The sequence below is a fragment of the Dipodomys ordii genome, unplaced genomic scaffold (genome assembly GCF_000151885.1).
Source record: "Dipodomys ordii isolate 6190 unplaced genomic scaffold, Dord_2.0 Scaffold1, whole genome shotgun sequence".
NCBI lineage: Eukaryota > Metazoa > Chordata > Mammalia > Rodentia > Heteromyidae > Dipodomys > Dipodomys ordii.
This window is the reverse complement of record NW_012267217.1, coordinates 56,871,675-56,888,110: the sequence shown is the minus strand read 5'-3', so window position 1 is coordinate 56,888,110 and position 16,436 is coordinate 56,871,675. Positions and strand designations below refer to the sequence as shown.

The window sequence follows — 16,436 nt, the reverse complement described above, 5'->3', positions numbered from 1 at the left end:
AAGAAGAAAAAGGTCATGAGACTCCATCTCAGTCAATGGCTGGGCATGGTAGTGTATGCCTGTCTTCCTCAGCAACATGCAGAAAAACAAGATGGGAAATTACAGCCCATACTGGCCTAGGCTTAAAGTGAGATCTTACTTCAAAAAAGACCAGTAGGATGGGCTGGGAAGGTGGCTCAGTGGTAGAACGCTTGCCTTGCATGCCTGAGGCCCTGGGTTTGATTCCTCAGCACCACATAAGCAAAAAGAAAAACGCCAGAAGTGGTGCTGTGGCTCAAGTGGTAGAGTGCTAGTCTTAAGCTGAAGAGCTGAGGGACAGTGCCCAGGCCCAGAGTTCAGGCCCCACGACCAGACCATAAAAAAAAAAAAAAAAGACCAGTAGGAGAAAAGAGTCTGGAGGTGTTGCTCAAATAGTACCAATAAATACTCATTTATTAGTGTGGGGAAAGAAATATAAAGCTTATGGCTCAGTCGAGGCTGTAGAATTGTGGTGCCAATCAGGAGGAAGGGAGACTGCTCCTCAGAGACCTGAGATTTGGGGGTAGGGAAGTAGTGAAGGGAAGGGCCAGCTAGCCTAGCCTGATGCTCATTCCAGAGGCCTAGCATATAGTTACATCTTGTTGGCTTTCTCTTCTCAGTTACCCAGGAAGTGGTAGTTTATCAGATTCTGCAAGAAACAAAATTGCTTTACTCAACTGGATGTAGATCACAAATGATTTAGCTTTAAATAGAAATATATAGACAGCCCTTAATAGTTTGCAATAAAAATGTAACTAATTGCTCACTTTTACCTGTAGATTACAGATTGAACAACGCTGTAAACAGTAAATTTGTAGTCACTCTTGGAAATTCAGATAGGATGTTGATTATGGTAGCCAGCTAAAAATTAAGAAGAAGCACGAACCCTAGCATGTTCTAGACGCTCCCGTGTTTAAATGTGCAGACGTGTTGATGTTGTCTTCAACTCTGATCCCGCAGGCTCCTCAGTGGCTAGAGAGTGATTCCTGTCAGAAGTGTGAGCAGCCCTTTTTCTGGAACCTAAAGCAGATGTGGGACACGAAGACACTGGGTTTGAGGCAGGTGAGTAGCTATGGTGAATGGTCTCTCTGTGGATCGTGTTTACAGTATGTATATCATTAATCTGTTATTTCTTTTAGAATCCTATGTTCTGGCAAATGCTGTTAATTCTTATTCTCTAAAACAATTTTTCTTTGTTGATACTGGGGTTTGAACTCTGGGCCTCACATTTGCTGGGTAAGCACTCTGCCTCACGAGCCCTTATATATAACAATTTGCTGGGGCCAGTGATAAATTACCATATGTTACCATTCCATTGCCTGTCCTGCACTGGAAAAACAGGGATATATAAAAGCCCCTGATAATCCAATTTTAAATTAGTGAAAGATCTTTCAACTTTGGACTGTTACTTACTGAAGTCAGTATTTCATCCAGTCAGATATAAAATTAGGCTAAATAGGGCATGTAAATGTATGCCTTATGCTGTCACAAATAGGTAAGGGATGGCAGTTGAGTTTTCTTTCATTGAGTTACTCTTTGACCCGATGAATTTTTTTCCATGTAAGTATATGTGGAGCATTCTTATTATAAATATTTTGAATAGAACATTTTTTAACTCACTTATTTATTTTTGTGTTCATACTAGGGCTTAACCTCTGGGCCTCAGGCTCTCCCTCACTTTATTTTGCTTTAGGGCTGATGCTCTGCCACTGAGCCATGCTTCTGTTAGAGGCTTTTGGCTGGTTAATTGGAGATAAGAATCCTGTGGATTTGTCTGCTCAGGCTAGCTTCAAACCTTTATCCTCAGATTTCTGCCTCCTTGAAATAACTAGGATTATAGGCATTAGAGATCAGCACCTGTTGTATGTTTTTTTTTAATTTTTAAATTAAATGTGTTCCAATATGCCTGTTGCACAAGGTCTTCATGTAATACTAAAGTTCTCCCACAAAATATATTTCTACCGCAGCTTGAAGGTAGCCACTAACTCAGGGTGACATGAATGTATGCAGGTAAGTAAAAGGAATGCTGTTATTCCTTTAATACTGGTTGTATTCCTATGAAAGATTAACCTGAAGTCTACGTGTTAATAAGCACTCTTTATAATTTCCCTCCCACAGCTGCTCTCTACAAAGTCTGCTGTGAGACTGGCAGCTTGTAATGGCCTAATGCTCTGAAATGGCCCCTAAATTCTGTCATTAGCCAAGTTCTCACAATGCATGTCCAGTTTGTAAGTTGTGCATTATAACTAATGAGTGAGGTATTCTTCATTACTTGTAATGGAAATACAAAAGAATAAGTTTTATTCTTATGCCTTAACAAGTAATAGAAGGGAGAGAAGAGGTATTAGTTGCTAGGCATTTAGAGATGATGCATCTAAATCAGTAATAATAGATTGCTTGGAATGTTCTTGAGACTTAATCACAATCTGAGAAGTTGAAATAGCAAATATATGAGTATATATACTCATTTCCTAATGAGTGTGTCCCATTAAAACTTGGAAGTTAGAGATAAGAATACATTTTCCTTCTAACAATCTTCAGTGATTAGATTCCTGAATGAACCTTTAAAATTTTTATTTTTTGTTATTAGAAAGGTAATATACAGAAGGGTTACAGTTATATGTTAGGTAATGCATACATTTCTTTTTGGATAATGTTACCTTTGACCTCACTCTCTCCCAGTTTTTCCCTCCTATTCCCACCCACAAATTGTGTCGTTCATTTTCAACATAATGTCTAATTAGGGAAGTTGCACTCTGGCTCAAGTGGTAGAGTGCTTGCCTTGAGCTGAAGAGCTGAGCGAGAGCGCCCAGGCCTAGAGTTCAAGCCCTATGACCACCAACACCAACAACAACAACAAAAAAGCAAACGTAATATCTAGTTAGTACCACTGCTGTATTTGTTCATCCTTTGTCCCTCCATTTCTGTGTTTCCTCTTACCCTCCCCAAAACAGATAAATGAACAAACACGACAAAAGAAAAAACAAAAACAACAACAAAGAAAAGACCTGGTTTTCATCTCCTGAAGTTCATTTTGATAAATATTATTTTATATGATCAAAGACACATAGGCATTACACCTTTGTCTTCCTTCCCTAAGAGTGTCCTCCTTTGGCTGAACTTTTAATGTTTGCTGCCTGGAGCAACATTTGACCCAACAAAGAGATCCTGAATATGTTGAAATTGTCTGGCTTTTGAGTATCAGTTGATACACTGGGTGGTGATTAGAACTCAAGGCCATCCTTCCCTGTTCCCATTTCCCAACTTGAAAGGGAAGCCTGGTGTACTGAGGAAAGGTTGCCTTGTGCACTAGGGCAAGGCTGACTCCATTTTCTCTGTCTCTTGGTAAGCATCACTGCAGGAAATGTGGGCAAGCCGTCTGTGGCAAGTGCAGCAGCAAGCGTTCCAGTTACCCGGTCATGGGCTTTGAGTTCCAGGTCCGAGTTTGTGATTCCTGTTACAACTCGATCAAAGAGGAAGAGTGAGTGTGCATAGATCTTTCTCTTCCTGCCTACTTCTCCTTCTGATGAATGTCTGAACACAGGCAGCCTGAGAAATGATCCAAATGTCTATCTACTATCCCTCTGTCTCTTCAGAGCTTTCCAAGACATTTCTAATGACAAATTTCTGTCCTAGCTTTTTGACTTTGGATTGCTACTTGTTATTTCAAGCTATCCCATGGGCTGAGACAGATGTCTTCTTGAACACTTGTAAGGCCTCCTTGACCACTCCAGCAGCTGCCTAGGTATTCCTGAGCGCTGAGGCCCACAAGGCTCTAGGCAGGGACCAGTTATGTATGGATAGCCAGGTGTTGGTGGCTCATACCTGCAATCCTAATTACATGGAGGCTGAGACTGGGAGCATTGTGGTACCAGGCCCGCCCAGGCAAACACATCTGAGAGACTCTATCTCCACAAGGGAAAGCTATATGCAGTAATGTGTGCCTGTGATCCCAGTGATGATGAGAAGCCTAAAATAGGTAGATCACAGCTCAGGTATGCATGTGGATAGAAAATGGAGTTGGTCCTATTCTAAAAAATAACCAGTGAAAAACAGGGCTGGAGCCATGGCTTAACAGTTTTGTACCAGCCCAATCTGAGTTCAAACCCCTGGCCCTACAAAAGTCAATGAAAGTTACTTTGAATGTTTTATAAAGCTCCCCCCACCCCGCCTGAAGTATTGGTATTGAATCCAGAACCTGATGCATACAATATCACTGAGATATACTCAGTCCTTATCAAAATCTTTTATAAACCTGTGGTTTATTTTGCTGAGCTTGAACTTGCATGACTTTTTTTTTGGTCTACCACTTGAGCCATTCCTTCAGTCTTCTGCTTTTTGCTGGCTCACGGAAGATGGAGTTCCATGGACTTTCCTGCTCAAGCCAGCTTCAAACAGTTATACATACTGAAGGTCTTAGCTTTCTGGTAGTTAAGATTACAGATGTGAGCAACCAGTACCAGACACTGTCATTCTTTAAGTATAAAGTTGTTTTTCAAAACCACAGCCACATTTAAGAATCTGATTTTATCACTGTTAACTGTATTTGTACAACTTACCTTGCTTTCAAAAAAATTCCTTAACTCCAGGCACAAACAGGTAAGTTTCTCCTTTCTCTTGTTAGTCGGACTTCTCTAGCAACTTTTCATGAAGGAAAGCATAACATTTCCCACATGTCCATGGACATTGCCAGGGGACTGATGGTGACCTGTGGCACGGACCGCATCGTCAAGGTAAGCTTGCCTAATGGTTAGTGTCTTGAGTTTAGATACCTCCATTGTCAGCCTGTGGTTTCTGACTGGCAAGATTGCCTTCATTTCTTATCAGCAACGTATTGCCGATGGATAGCCAATGGGTCTTCGTGGTATCTCCCTTTGTCCTGGTAGTCTAGCCCAGAGAGCTCGTAAGGGCATGCTGTCACTTTCTGTGTATGCTGAGCTTGCCCAGGCTTCTCTTCCCAGATGGCTGAGGCTTTGCTGGCTGTGTATCTTCCTTCCCAGTTAGTGCCACCTGGGTCCTGGACAGAAGGCAGCTTCCCTGAAAGAAATAACTGCTCCGTTTTTTATGTCATCTCTAGGTTACTAACAGAAATTGAAAAAAGAAGTTAGATGCTGTGTACACCACTCAAGTTAGGAAACTATGAAATAGTTCACATTCCCCATGGGCTTTTGAATTAAACACTCAGATTTACAGTAATGCATTATTATTATCTTTTTGTAGGCAGAGAGAAGTGTACATTTTGTTTATGCTTTGTTGAACTGCTTTGTTTATCCCTGTGTATGTAGTCAGGTTTTGTTTTCACAGTTAGCAGAAGTTGGGCGGAGTCTTGGTGTTTGACCCCACAATGAGAAGGCACTCTCCACATATCTCATCTTCTTGTAGATCTGGGACATGACGCCTGTGGTGGGCTGCAGTCTGGCAGCGGGGTTTGCGCCACACTGATCCAGGTGCTGGGTGATGGCGACACCTCAGGAACAGCTGCCTCCGCCAGATGAAACCCTTCCCATGTAGCTCGACAGCCGCCGTCACAGGAAAGGATAGTGGCTACCGAGAAACAAATCGGCATTTTTTAAAAGGAATAAAATGTAAAGGTGTGTGGGGGGCATCTGTGGAACTCACCTGCGGGGACTAATGTGGAAATGATCTGTGTAGGAACCCCTTCCTGAGGAAGGGGGAAAGCTTGCTCGTGAACAGTGAGCTCAGGTATGAGGAAAGAGGAGCGTGTACTGAGTGAGTTTTAGAAGGGAAACAATTGGAAGGGAAGTGGATGCTTAGAACTTTACAAAAACAGTCCCAAGTCCAAACCCACATCTGTCAGAGTGCTGGCCTCCCCTGGGCCCAGGCTTTCTGTTGTCAGAGCAGGAGCTAGGGAGGAGGGCTATCCTCTCTTTGTCAAGGGGGGGGCACCACTTGTATGTGATTGTCTACTCTTAGTTGTTGATAAACTTCTTAAAAGGCATTTGTTCTCTTTAGAGAGTGTCATCACCTGGTCTCAGCCTTGGATTTGCTTTAGTCATTTCTGTTGCAGCCAGTGTGTGTCATGTAACCAGGAAAGTCCCCTACTCTTTCCCCCCACATGTGTTCTGAGGACAAAGCTTCCTTATGGTGCTGTTAACATGAGTCATGTGGTCACCAGACATTTTCTTACTGTAGCTAGTAACAAGTAATAGAAAACCCAGTGACCAGGCAATGGTGATGGGATAGAGTCAGTTCCATAGAATGGGAGCTATCTGTTCCTACTAAAGACACCTTTTAGGTGGAGTCCCAACATGAGCCCCTGTGATGTGGTGGAAGTTTATTGTGTCCCTCAGAAAAGTGCTCCAAAGCTTTGTTGGCTTTTAATCATAACTAATGTAATTTATTTTTCATAGGAGAATATGGATGGCTCAGAACTGTAATCGTTAATCAGATCCTATCAGTAATTCCTTCCATCATAGCTAGTGAAAGTTGTTTCAAACATATTCTTAAAGTGCTTGGCCACAAAGTTTAGGTTAAGGAGGAGATGGAGGAGAATGAGTCTGCCTTTAATAATACAGATGGGTACATGTGTGTGTTTTGATAGTAACACATGTATCCATTCTTCTAGAGCTATGAAAGCAAGGAGAGAAGGTCCTACTTTTCTTTTTTGGTGCCAGTACTGGGGCTTGAACTCAGCTCAAGGCTCTTGTTCTCTCACTTGAGGCACAGGTCTACATTCTGGCTTTTTGATAATTTATTAAGTGTCTCACAGCCTTTCCTGCCCAGGTTAGCTTTGAAAGGATCCTCAGATCTCAGCCTCCTGAGTAGCTAGGATTAGAGGCTTGAACTACTGGCACCTGACAGGCCTACTTTTTTAAAGGACAGATATAAACATAGATTAGCAACAGTATTTTTGTGAATCTTACTAATGGATATTGAGTTTTTCTTTTTTTTTTCAAAGACTATTGCATCATTGTACAAGAATCATTGCAAGACAATGTGATAATTGAAAAACTAAGGGACTAGATCTGCTTTATTAACACAGCTTACGGGGATGAAAAGGTTTAAGACAGGAAATCAAACAGGGCTTAATGGCCATGGCCATGTAATACACATAAAACACAATAAAGCACACCATGTTTTGTAATGCTCTACATAAAGGTACACTTGTCTTTGGAAATAAGGCTGAGTGAAGGATTTGGTTGCTCCTTATAATTTTGTGTTACATCACTTGGAAAAGCTGTTTGCTTTAAAAATCTCTTCCATGACTGTACAATGTGTGTCAGTAACATAGTTTGGAAGTAAAACTGAGCGATGATTACTCCAAAACTACAGTGTTAGATATTGGATTTTTTTGTAGAACTGCTCTTCTGGGCTTCATTAAGTCCTGAGAGGAAACCAGGACATGATTGAGTCCTTGCCCTGTGGAAGAGCACTGAGCTGTGGTTTTGTTTTTCTTTATCTTCTGTAAAATGTGACTTTTCCATGTCTGTGTTAAACTGAAAGGAGTAGAAAAGCTGTTGAGAATGCTCCATAGCCAACAAGCTTTTTTTTTTGTTTTAAAAACTGTTGATATTAAAAAAAGAAATCAGATTTTCTTAGAAAATGGAAATTTGTTTTAGATCTTCTAGAGGGAATATAAGTCAAGGAGAACATTTATATTTAAGGAAGAATTGGAGTGGGGTTCATTAGGGAAGGGTATGTTTTCCTCCTTACCCCAGCCTAATGAGTTACTATTTATTTGCTGATCTTGTCTCTATCGTGTATTACATAGCATAATGGGGTAATATTTTTTATAGAGGTGGGCAAAACTTATTTTCGCAATTTTACAACTAGGCAACAAGGGAAGGTACCAATAGGTTTATGGTTACTGCCTTACATTGACTGTGTTTCTCTTAAACGGGTCATTTAAGATAGTTCTCGAGTAACATGTCACTGTCCTTTCATTCCTGAGTTCTCAAGTTCATTTGTACAAATAGGTAGGGATTGGGAAGTAAAGGAAGTCAGAGAAGACCCTTCTATTAGAGTTAGTTTATGTAATAAGGAAATGTCAGTTCTTCATTATCAACATGCTTTTAAGTTAGCCTTTGCTAGTCCAAATGATAGAATTAACACTTGAGCATTAGATAGAAATCACTACTGAAATCATTATTCATTACATTATAAACCTTCCTATATTATATCCTAGTTCCATTGCTACTTAGAGGAAACAAACAAAAAGCTTTGTTTTATCCCCAGCAATTCGATTTATTAGCATCTGTATTTTTAACTTGTTGAAAATAATCCAAATATGTTAATAAATGCACACAGCAACTCCAACCCAAGAAAATATTTTCTAAAATCAATTTACAGTCAAATACTTTTTACTTGCATTACTAAATCTGGTGTTCTACTAAAAAGTAAGAAACCAGTTCCTATTAATGGTAAACCATCTGCTCATTATAAATGTGAGAGATTTAACAAATAAGTAATACATGCTGTATTTATCCAAGTGTCTATTGCTTAGTTGTTAATTGTGGGCAGGTTATTGAGTGTCTTGTCTATTTTCTGCAGTTTACAATACTTCTTTGAGTATGGTGAAGTTTAATTGTGCAGCAAATTTATATTAGAGTACAATTTAAAGGTTTTCTCTACAGCCTTTTTTGACTGAGGAAGCAAAAAGTGATGTCAATTAGTAAACTTTGTTCTTGTACTAGCTATGTTTCTAGAAGATATGGTGCCCTGTATATTCCCAGAGAGCCTAGAAAACCATTGTTCATTGCTCCTCTTTGTGAGTTCTGTTTTTGTGGGGTTTTTTTTGAGAATACACATAAATAAAATATTCCTTGCTTGTTACTGTGCTGCCTAATTTAGCTTTTGTTATGTTTGATATGAATATAGGTGAATAACAGTGTCATTCTTCTATACGCTTCTGCAAGTGTTTTTCTCCCAGGTCTGTTTTACAGATGAGAAAACTAAGAAAATTCTGGCTGTCATCCAGTCTCACTTGAAAGCCCATGCGTACTCCACATGCCCCATCTTCTGTGGCATGGCATGAAGCTACATGTGCAGGAGGTAGGTAGTGTGACCTTTGTCACAGTCTTGCATGGAAGTCTTGATTTCCCAGCCAAGGCTTAGGATATGTAGCTCTCCATGTACCAAGCTCAGGATCTGTAGGCTATCCATGCACCATGCTTCACAGAGAGGTCACAATCCAAGCTCTGCTGCTCCACTAGGGCAGTTCAGGAGAGCTGATTCCTCAGCTAAGGCAATGAGAGATTGACTTCACCAGTCAGGTTACTGTGTAGTTCTCAAAAATAAGTAGGGCTTTTTCTTTTTTCTTTCAGCATTGAAGGACATTTTTTTTTTACTTGTTTTTTATTGTGAGAATACTGTACAGAGGGGTTACAGTTACATGAGCAAGGTAATGAGTACATTTCTTATCCAGCATTGTTGCCTCCTCCTTTGTGTTTCCCCTACCATCCCTTTCTCCCACCTCCTCAGCTACAGCCCCCCTCAACACCCCCATCTCCCCAACCCCCTACCTAAATTGTAAAGCTTGTTTTTCGACATAGCGTCTTGTACATCTCATTGTTGCAATGGGTCAATCTGTATCCCTACTTAAACAATTTGTTTTTTCCCTTCCCCTCCCCAAATTATACCAGCATCAAATACAGTGAAAACAGGGGTTATATCGTGGGGGTATAAAGCAACAAAAAAATCACATGATACTCTATAAATACATTAGAAACAATGCAAGGAAGAAAAAACCACTTGTGTCCCTATATTGGGGTTCATTGAGAACAAATAAGAAGATACATAAATCAAAATTTTGTAAGGAGGTTTTGTTGGTTTTTCTTTTACTGGGATTTTGAACCCAGGAGCTTAACCAGAAAGGCACTTTACCACTTGAGTCATGCCTCCAGTCCTTTTTTGCTCCTGATTTTTCAGATAAGGTTTTCAGTTTTTTTCCTGGGCTCACCTTGGACCAAGATCCTCCCACCTCCACCTCCACCTCCATAGTTGCTAGGATTATAGGTGTGAACTACAATACCCAGCCCTGAAATAAGAGACTTTCCCTTTCCTTTTTTCTTTTCTTGACAGTCCTGGAGCTTGAACTCAGGTCCTGGGTGCTGTCCCTGAGTTTCTTTGTTCAAAACTAATATAGTGGCACGTGAACCACAGCTCCACAGCTTCTGGCTTCTTTGATAGTTAATTGGAGATAGGAGTCTCATGGACTTCCCTGCCCAGGCTGGCTTTGAACTACAATCCTCAGATCTCAGCCTCCCAGTAGTTATGATTACAGGCATGAACCACAGGCACCTAGCTTCACTGACTATTTTTTTTTTTTTGGTCGGCCGTGGGGCTTGAACTCTGGGCCTGGGCACTGTCCCTCAGCTCTTCAGCTCAAGGCGAGCGCTCTACCACTTGAGCTACAGCGCCACTTCCGGTTTTCTGGTGGTTTATTGGAGATAGGAGTCTCACGGTCTCTCCTGCCCGGGCTGGCTTTGAACCGCGATCCTCAGATCTCAGCCTCCTGAGTAGCTAGGATTACAGGCGTGAGCCACCAGCACCCGGCTTCACTGACTATTTTTATGATGGGGTCTCCTTACCCATGCTGGAGTCACAGTCTGACTACTTTCATGCTTCCCATTGTTCAAGGTATCACAGGTATATAACATTGCATCAAGCTTTCTCTATGGACCCAGGGTCTTCCAGATATTTTCACCTGGCTAGTCTGATAGTGACCAGTCTCTTGTTACATGTGCATACCATTACCTAGATGTGGTTGAGATGGGGGTCTCACACACTTTCCTTCCTGATTTGACCCCAGACCAAGATTCTGGTATTCATTCTTAGCCTCTCAAGTAGCTAGGATTACAGGTGTGTGAGTCACCAGCACTGGCTAGGGAATATTATTCTTATTGGCAATACTTGGGTTTTAACTCAGTGCCTTGCACTTGCTCAGCTTGCTTGTTTTGTTGATACTCTACCATTTGAGCCATGCCTCGAACCCTATTTTTTGCTTATTATTTTGGAGGTAATCTCTTGTAGACTTTTCTGTCCAGACTGACTTTGAACCACAGTCCTCCAGGTCTCAACCTCCCCAGTAACTGGGATTACAGGTGTTAGGCACCTACACCTAGTGAAAGTATTTTTTTTGAGCAATTGCAAGTTGGCTTAAATACTTTATATTGACTTACCACATGTTTTTCTGTATGTTTGTGTTTTGATTCTGGAGATGCATGGTATTTTGGAGCATTTTTTCCCATCTCACCTAAAATCCTGAAGGATTTCCTTTCAGTAAGAGTCTGTCTTGTATGTATTCAGTGCCCATCACACAAAATCTACTGTTTCCTTGAAGTCTTGAACCCTCTGCTTTTTCTACATCTTTTCTGTTCATTGGTTTAACAGATAGCAAAACAAGGTAACTTCCCACTGTTTGAAAACACTACATTGGACTGAAAGTGTAGAAAGTTCTGCTATGTTCTTTCTTTTTCTTTTTGAATTAAGTGATTTTATTAAAAAAGCAAACCAGTTGTCTAGTTACATTTCTCTCCCCTCCAAAACCCAAATGAATTCCATAGTAACTTAATCTCTAGGCAATGTATTTAAAGTTGAGAAGATTAAAAATTAGTTGAAATAGAGTCCTCAGGTCCAATTAAGAGCCCTGATTCATACATACCAGTTGTTCTTTTCCAGTTGTTGGAGTTAGAGAAATTAGCAACTTTAGTAAGTGGGGACATCTGGTTGAATTAGCCCAGGGGATAGGAAATGAAATATCTGATAATGAAAAGAGGAAGAATGAGAGAAGAGGGCACATAGACAACACATTTTGGTCCTTTCTGGATTTACTTGTGCGAAAACAATATTTTTTTGAAGGTGCTGGGTTTTGCACATGTGAGCAAGTGCTCCACCACTGGGCTATCCTTCAATCCCTAGAAAACAATTCTGCTGGTTGCATGGCTTAGCAGTAAAGCCACCTATCTGGCAAGCGTGAACCCCCAAGTTCAAACTCCAGTACTCCAAAAATAAGTTAAAAAACAGAATAAAAAGTAATTCTTTATTCTGGAAACTTGGAGATTGTTCATGTACCTTCATATTTATTGCATCTTATAGTCAGGTAGGGCATCTGATGTCTTTTGCTATAGGAGCCCTGTTTAACTTCAAATGTGTGCTGAAGGCAAGTTTGAGGATATAAACCTCAACATAAACTTGCCTCTGCCTTCAAAATATATTCCAGAAACAATCACTTCTTACCATTCAGTGCTGCTACCACCATCATCTCAATTACCTGGTAGCCTACCTAGTCTCTTCCTGTCCCCTTGTCTATCAGTGTGTTCTCAATGCACCTGTTAGAACATGACTCAAATTATTCTGGTTCTCTACACAGAGCTCTCACCTCTGCCATTACATTTGCAGAACAAGTCAGGCTCTAAAACCCCTCATCACCTCTCCAGTGTCTACATAGTCTCTTTCATACTCTTCTGGCCACATCAAAATCCTCTTTCCGTCCTCTAACTTGTATTAACATGGATGTGCATATATGACGTCCACAGTATCAGGCAGAGAGAAGGCACTTAAATAATGATGATTCTCTGTATATTTTTGAGTCTCTGACAAAAGAAATTATGTAAATTTTCTTGGAAAGGAATTTTCCTGAAATAAAGCAGTCTGTTTCACCACAACCATCATTCCTCCTCTGTTCATTTTATTTTCCCAGTGCTGACAGCAGCAGTAGAGAGAAACCTAAGGAAGAGCATAACTACATGAGGATTGTAATGGGTCTTCTTGAGCTCTTGTTTTAAGGGTCTGATCATCCTTAGAGTATAAGAACTCTACTTTGAACAAGGTACAGTGGCCTACATCTGTAATCTTAGCAACTTGGTAGGCTGTCATTGGTTTAATGCCAGCCTGGAAAAAAAAGGTTGCAAAACCCTATGTTCCACAGAAAAAGCTGAGCTTAGTGGTTTATAGCTTCATTTCAGTTACAATGGCCAGCATAAACAGGAGTATGGTAGTTCAGACTTGCCCCCAGCAAAATCAGAATAACAAATGATCAGTTAATCTTGAATTGAAGTCATGTTTTAAGTTTTATATACTTTTAGTTTAGATTTTTCCCCCTAGGTAAATATTGTTTGATTTTTACAGATTAAATCAGTAAAACATATATTTTCCTTATATTGTGTGAAACATATTGCCTAATTGGTAAAAACCACTTGTATATGAATAAAGCCCAAATATATCAGTAAAAAGAAAATTATGAATAAGTAGGTAGATACCAGAGCAAAAAGGGTTTTGGGGTATGTGGCTCAAGTTGGTAGACTGCCTAAGCACAGAGCTCAAGTATAAACCCTAGTAACATCAATGAAACATGAAGACAAACACAACCAAATCAAAAAGAAAAGAAAACATTCTTGTAGTGTCATTCTTGTTTTAAAGTGTTTTACATTTTTGGAGGTTTCTCATACAGAATGGTGGAATCCGTGTTTCCTCCTCTTGATTCTTGGCCAGCCCTTAGTGAACCTAGAGACTCCCTAACAGGTATAAGTGACTGCAGTAAATGAGACTGGACAGGTGTCCTGTAGGTTATATCTGGTTTTCTGTTGGAGCCAGTTGTTTGAGACCACTAGGTGTCAAGCTAAGCTGAGTTCTCAACAGAGCACCACCACCCCTCCTTGTGACTATACCATCATGGGCCCCGCCCAGTCTTATGACTGCACCATCTATGACATCGTTCAGCTTGGGAGTGTACCATCAGTGACACTGTCTAGCCTGGTGGGTGTACCATCTCAGATATCCAGCCTTGCAGTATATCATCATGGACACTGGCCAGACTTGAGTGGTACCATTGAGGACACCGACCAGCCTTGTGAGTATATCATCATGGACGCTGACCAGCCTTGTGAGTGTACCATCTTGGAGACTGAGCAGTATTGTGAGTGTACCATCGACACCCTCCAACCTTGTGAGTCTGCCATTGTGTACTCCAGTAATTCTTGTGAGTCTGCGTCTCTGTACTCCAGCCGCTCTTGTGAATCTAACATTTTGTATACCAGCCGCTCTTGTGAGTCTGCTATTGTGGATACCACCCAGCCGTATGGCTGTACCATCTGCAGTATCACCCAGCCTTGTGCGTGTACCATTGTGGACCAGCCTTGTGAGTGTACCCTTGTGAAAACCACAAAGTCTTGTGAGTACGCTGCTAGGGATACCTCCCAGCCTCGTGAGTATACCATTGTGAAATCCAGCAAGTCTTCTGAGTCTACTATTGATGATATCTCCCAGCCTTGTGAGTGCTCCTCCTGTTTTACTAGCCAACCTTGTAAGTGTAGTTCTAAGTATTCTTCCCAGACTCGTGATTGTACCATCTTGACACCTATCAAGCCTCCTGAGTGTACCATTGGGGATACCTCCCAGCCTTGTGAATGTCCCATCTGTTTCACCACCCAGCCTTGTAAGTGTACCTCTAAGTATGCCTCTGAGACTCGTGAGTGTACCATCGTGAAACCCATCACGGTTTCTAAAGATGCCTCCCAGCCTTGTGAGTGTCCCGTCTGTTTGACCACCCAGCCTTGTATGTGCACTTCTAAGTATGCCTCTGAGACTAGTGAGTATACCATCGTGACACCCGTCCCGCTTTCTACGTGTGCCACTAAGGATGCCTCCCAGCCTTGTGAGTGTCCCGTCTGTCTGACCACTCAGCCTTGTAAGTGCACTTCTAAGTATGCCTCTGAGACTAGTGAGTATACCATCGTGACACCCGTCCCGCTTTCTACGTGTGCCACTAAGGATGCCTCCCAGCCTTGTGAGTGTCCCGTCTGTCTGACCACTCAGCCTTGTAAGTGCACTTCTAAGTATGCCTCTGAGACTAGTGAGTATACCATGGTGACACCCATCCCGCTTTCTACGTGTGCCACTAAGGATGCCTCCCAGCCTTGTGAGTGTCCCGTCTGTCTGACCACTCAGCCTTGTAAGTGCACCTCTAAGTATGCATCTGAGACTAGTGAGTATACCATCGTGACACCCATCCCGCTTTCAACGTGTGCCACTAAGGATGCCTCCCAGCCTTGTGAGTGTCCCGTCTGTTTGACCACTCAGCCTTGTATGTGCACCTCTAAGTATGCATCTGAGACTAGTGAGTATACCATCGTGACACCCATCCCGCTTTCTACGTGTGCTACTAAGGATGCCTCCCAGCCTTGTGAGTGTCCCGTCTGTCTGACCACTCAGCCTTGTAAGTGCACTTCTAAGTATGCATCTGAGACTAGTGAGTATACCATCGTGACACCCATCAAGCTTTCTGAGTGTACGAAAGATGCCTCCCAGCCTTGTGAGTGTCCCGTCTGTCTGACCACTCAGCCTTGTAAGTGCACCTCTAAGTATGCCTCTGAGACTAGTGAGTATACCATTGTGACACCCATCAAGCTTTCTGAGTATACTAAAGAAACCTCCCAGCTTTGTGAGTGTCCCGTCTGTTTGACCACACTGCCTTGTAAGTGCACCTCTAAGTTTGCCTCCGAGACTCGTGAGTTTACCATGGTGACACCCATCCCGCTTTCTACATGTGCCACTAAGGATGCCTCCCAGCCTTGTGAGTGTCCCGTCTGTCTGACCACCCAGCCTTGTAAGTGCACCTCTAAGTATACCACTGAGACTAGTGAGTATACCATCGTGACACCCATCTCATTTTCTACACGTACCACTAAAGAAACCACCCAGTCTTGTGAGTGTCCTGTCTGTTTCACCACCTTGCCTTGTAAGTGTACTTCTAAGTATACCTCTGAGACTCGTGAGATTACCATCGTGAAACCCATTGCATTTTCTGAGTGTACCACCGAAGATACCGCCAAGCTTCGTGAGTGTCCCTACTGTTTCACATCCCAGCCTTGTGAATGTAGCATCATGAAACTCATCAAGCCTTGTGAGTATAGCCTTAAGGATCACTGCCAGTCTTGTGAATGTACCGTCATGAGACCCATTAAGCCTTGTGTGTGTACCATTAAGGATCCCTCCCAGCCTTGTAAGTGTTCTGTCGTGAAACCCATCAAGCCTTGTGAATGTACTATTAAGGACCCTTCTCAGACTTGTAAGTGTGGCGTCACGAAACCCTGTGAGTGCAGCACTAAGGATCCCTCCCAGCCTTGTAAGTGTACCTTCTGTAACATCGTGAAACTCATCAAGGATTCTGAGTGTGCCACTAAGGATTCCTCCCAATCTTCTGAGTGCACCATCTGTGGCACCATTCAGCCTTGTGTGTGTACCACTACGGATCCCTCCCAGCCTTGTAAGTGCACCATCTGTGGTGCCATTCAGCCTTGTAAGTGTGTCATTAAGGATCCCTGCCAGCCTTGTAAGTGCACCATCTGTGACACCGTTCAGCCTTGTAAATGTGTCATTAAGGATCCCTGCCAGCCTTGTAAGTGCACCATCTGTGACACCGTTCAGCCTTGTAAGTGTGTCATTAATGATCCCTGCCA

The 16,436-nt window shown here is 42.0% G+C and overlaps 2 protein-coding genes across 5 annotated transcripts in view; both read left to right on the top strand.

Moving 5' to 3' along the window:
* The window catches only part of Wdfy1 (WD repeat and FYVE domain containing 1), a 110,432-nt gene that overhangs the window by 38,119 nt on the left and 55,877 nt on the right, over positions 1–16,436 (top strand). For 3 of the 4 annotated variants that reach the window (XR_001174777.1, XR_001174776.1, XM_013009973.1), the window contains exons 9-11: positions 979–1,080; positions 3,369–3,499; positions 4,643–4,751. Coding sequence is in view for 2 of the 4 variants with exons in the window: in XM_013009973.1 (XP_012865427.1) it covers positions 979–1,080; positions 3,369–3,499; positions 4,643–4,751 (342 nt within the window). In the remaining 2 variants the exon portion in view is untranslated. Of the gene's footprint in view, positions 1–978; positions 1,081–3,368; positions 3,500–4,642; positions 4,752–5,400; positions 6,704–16,436 lie in introns of those variants that run through there. The other variant, XM_013009981.1, reaches the window with a different exon arrangement.
* Positions 15,305–16,436, top strand: part of LOC105981000 (keratin-associated protein 10-4-like) — a 2,049-nt gene continuing 917 nt past the window's right edge. Inside the window, exons 1-2 of the mRNA XM_013009992.1 lie at positions 15,305–15,365; positions 15,495–16,405. Coding sequence (XP_012865446.1) covers positions 15,496–16,405 — 910 coding nt within the window. The 5' untranslated portion in view covers positions 15,305–15,365; position 15,495. The remainder of the gene's footprint in view (positions 15,366–15,494; positions 16,406–16,436) is intronic.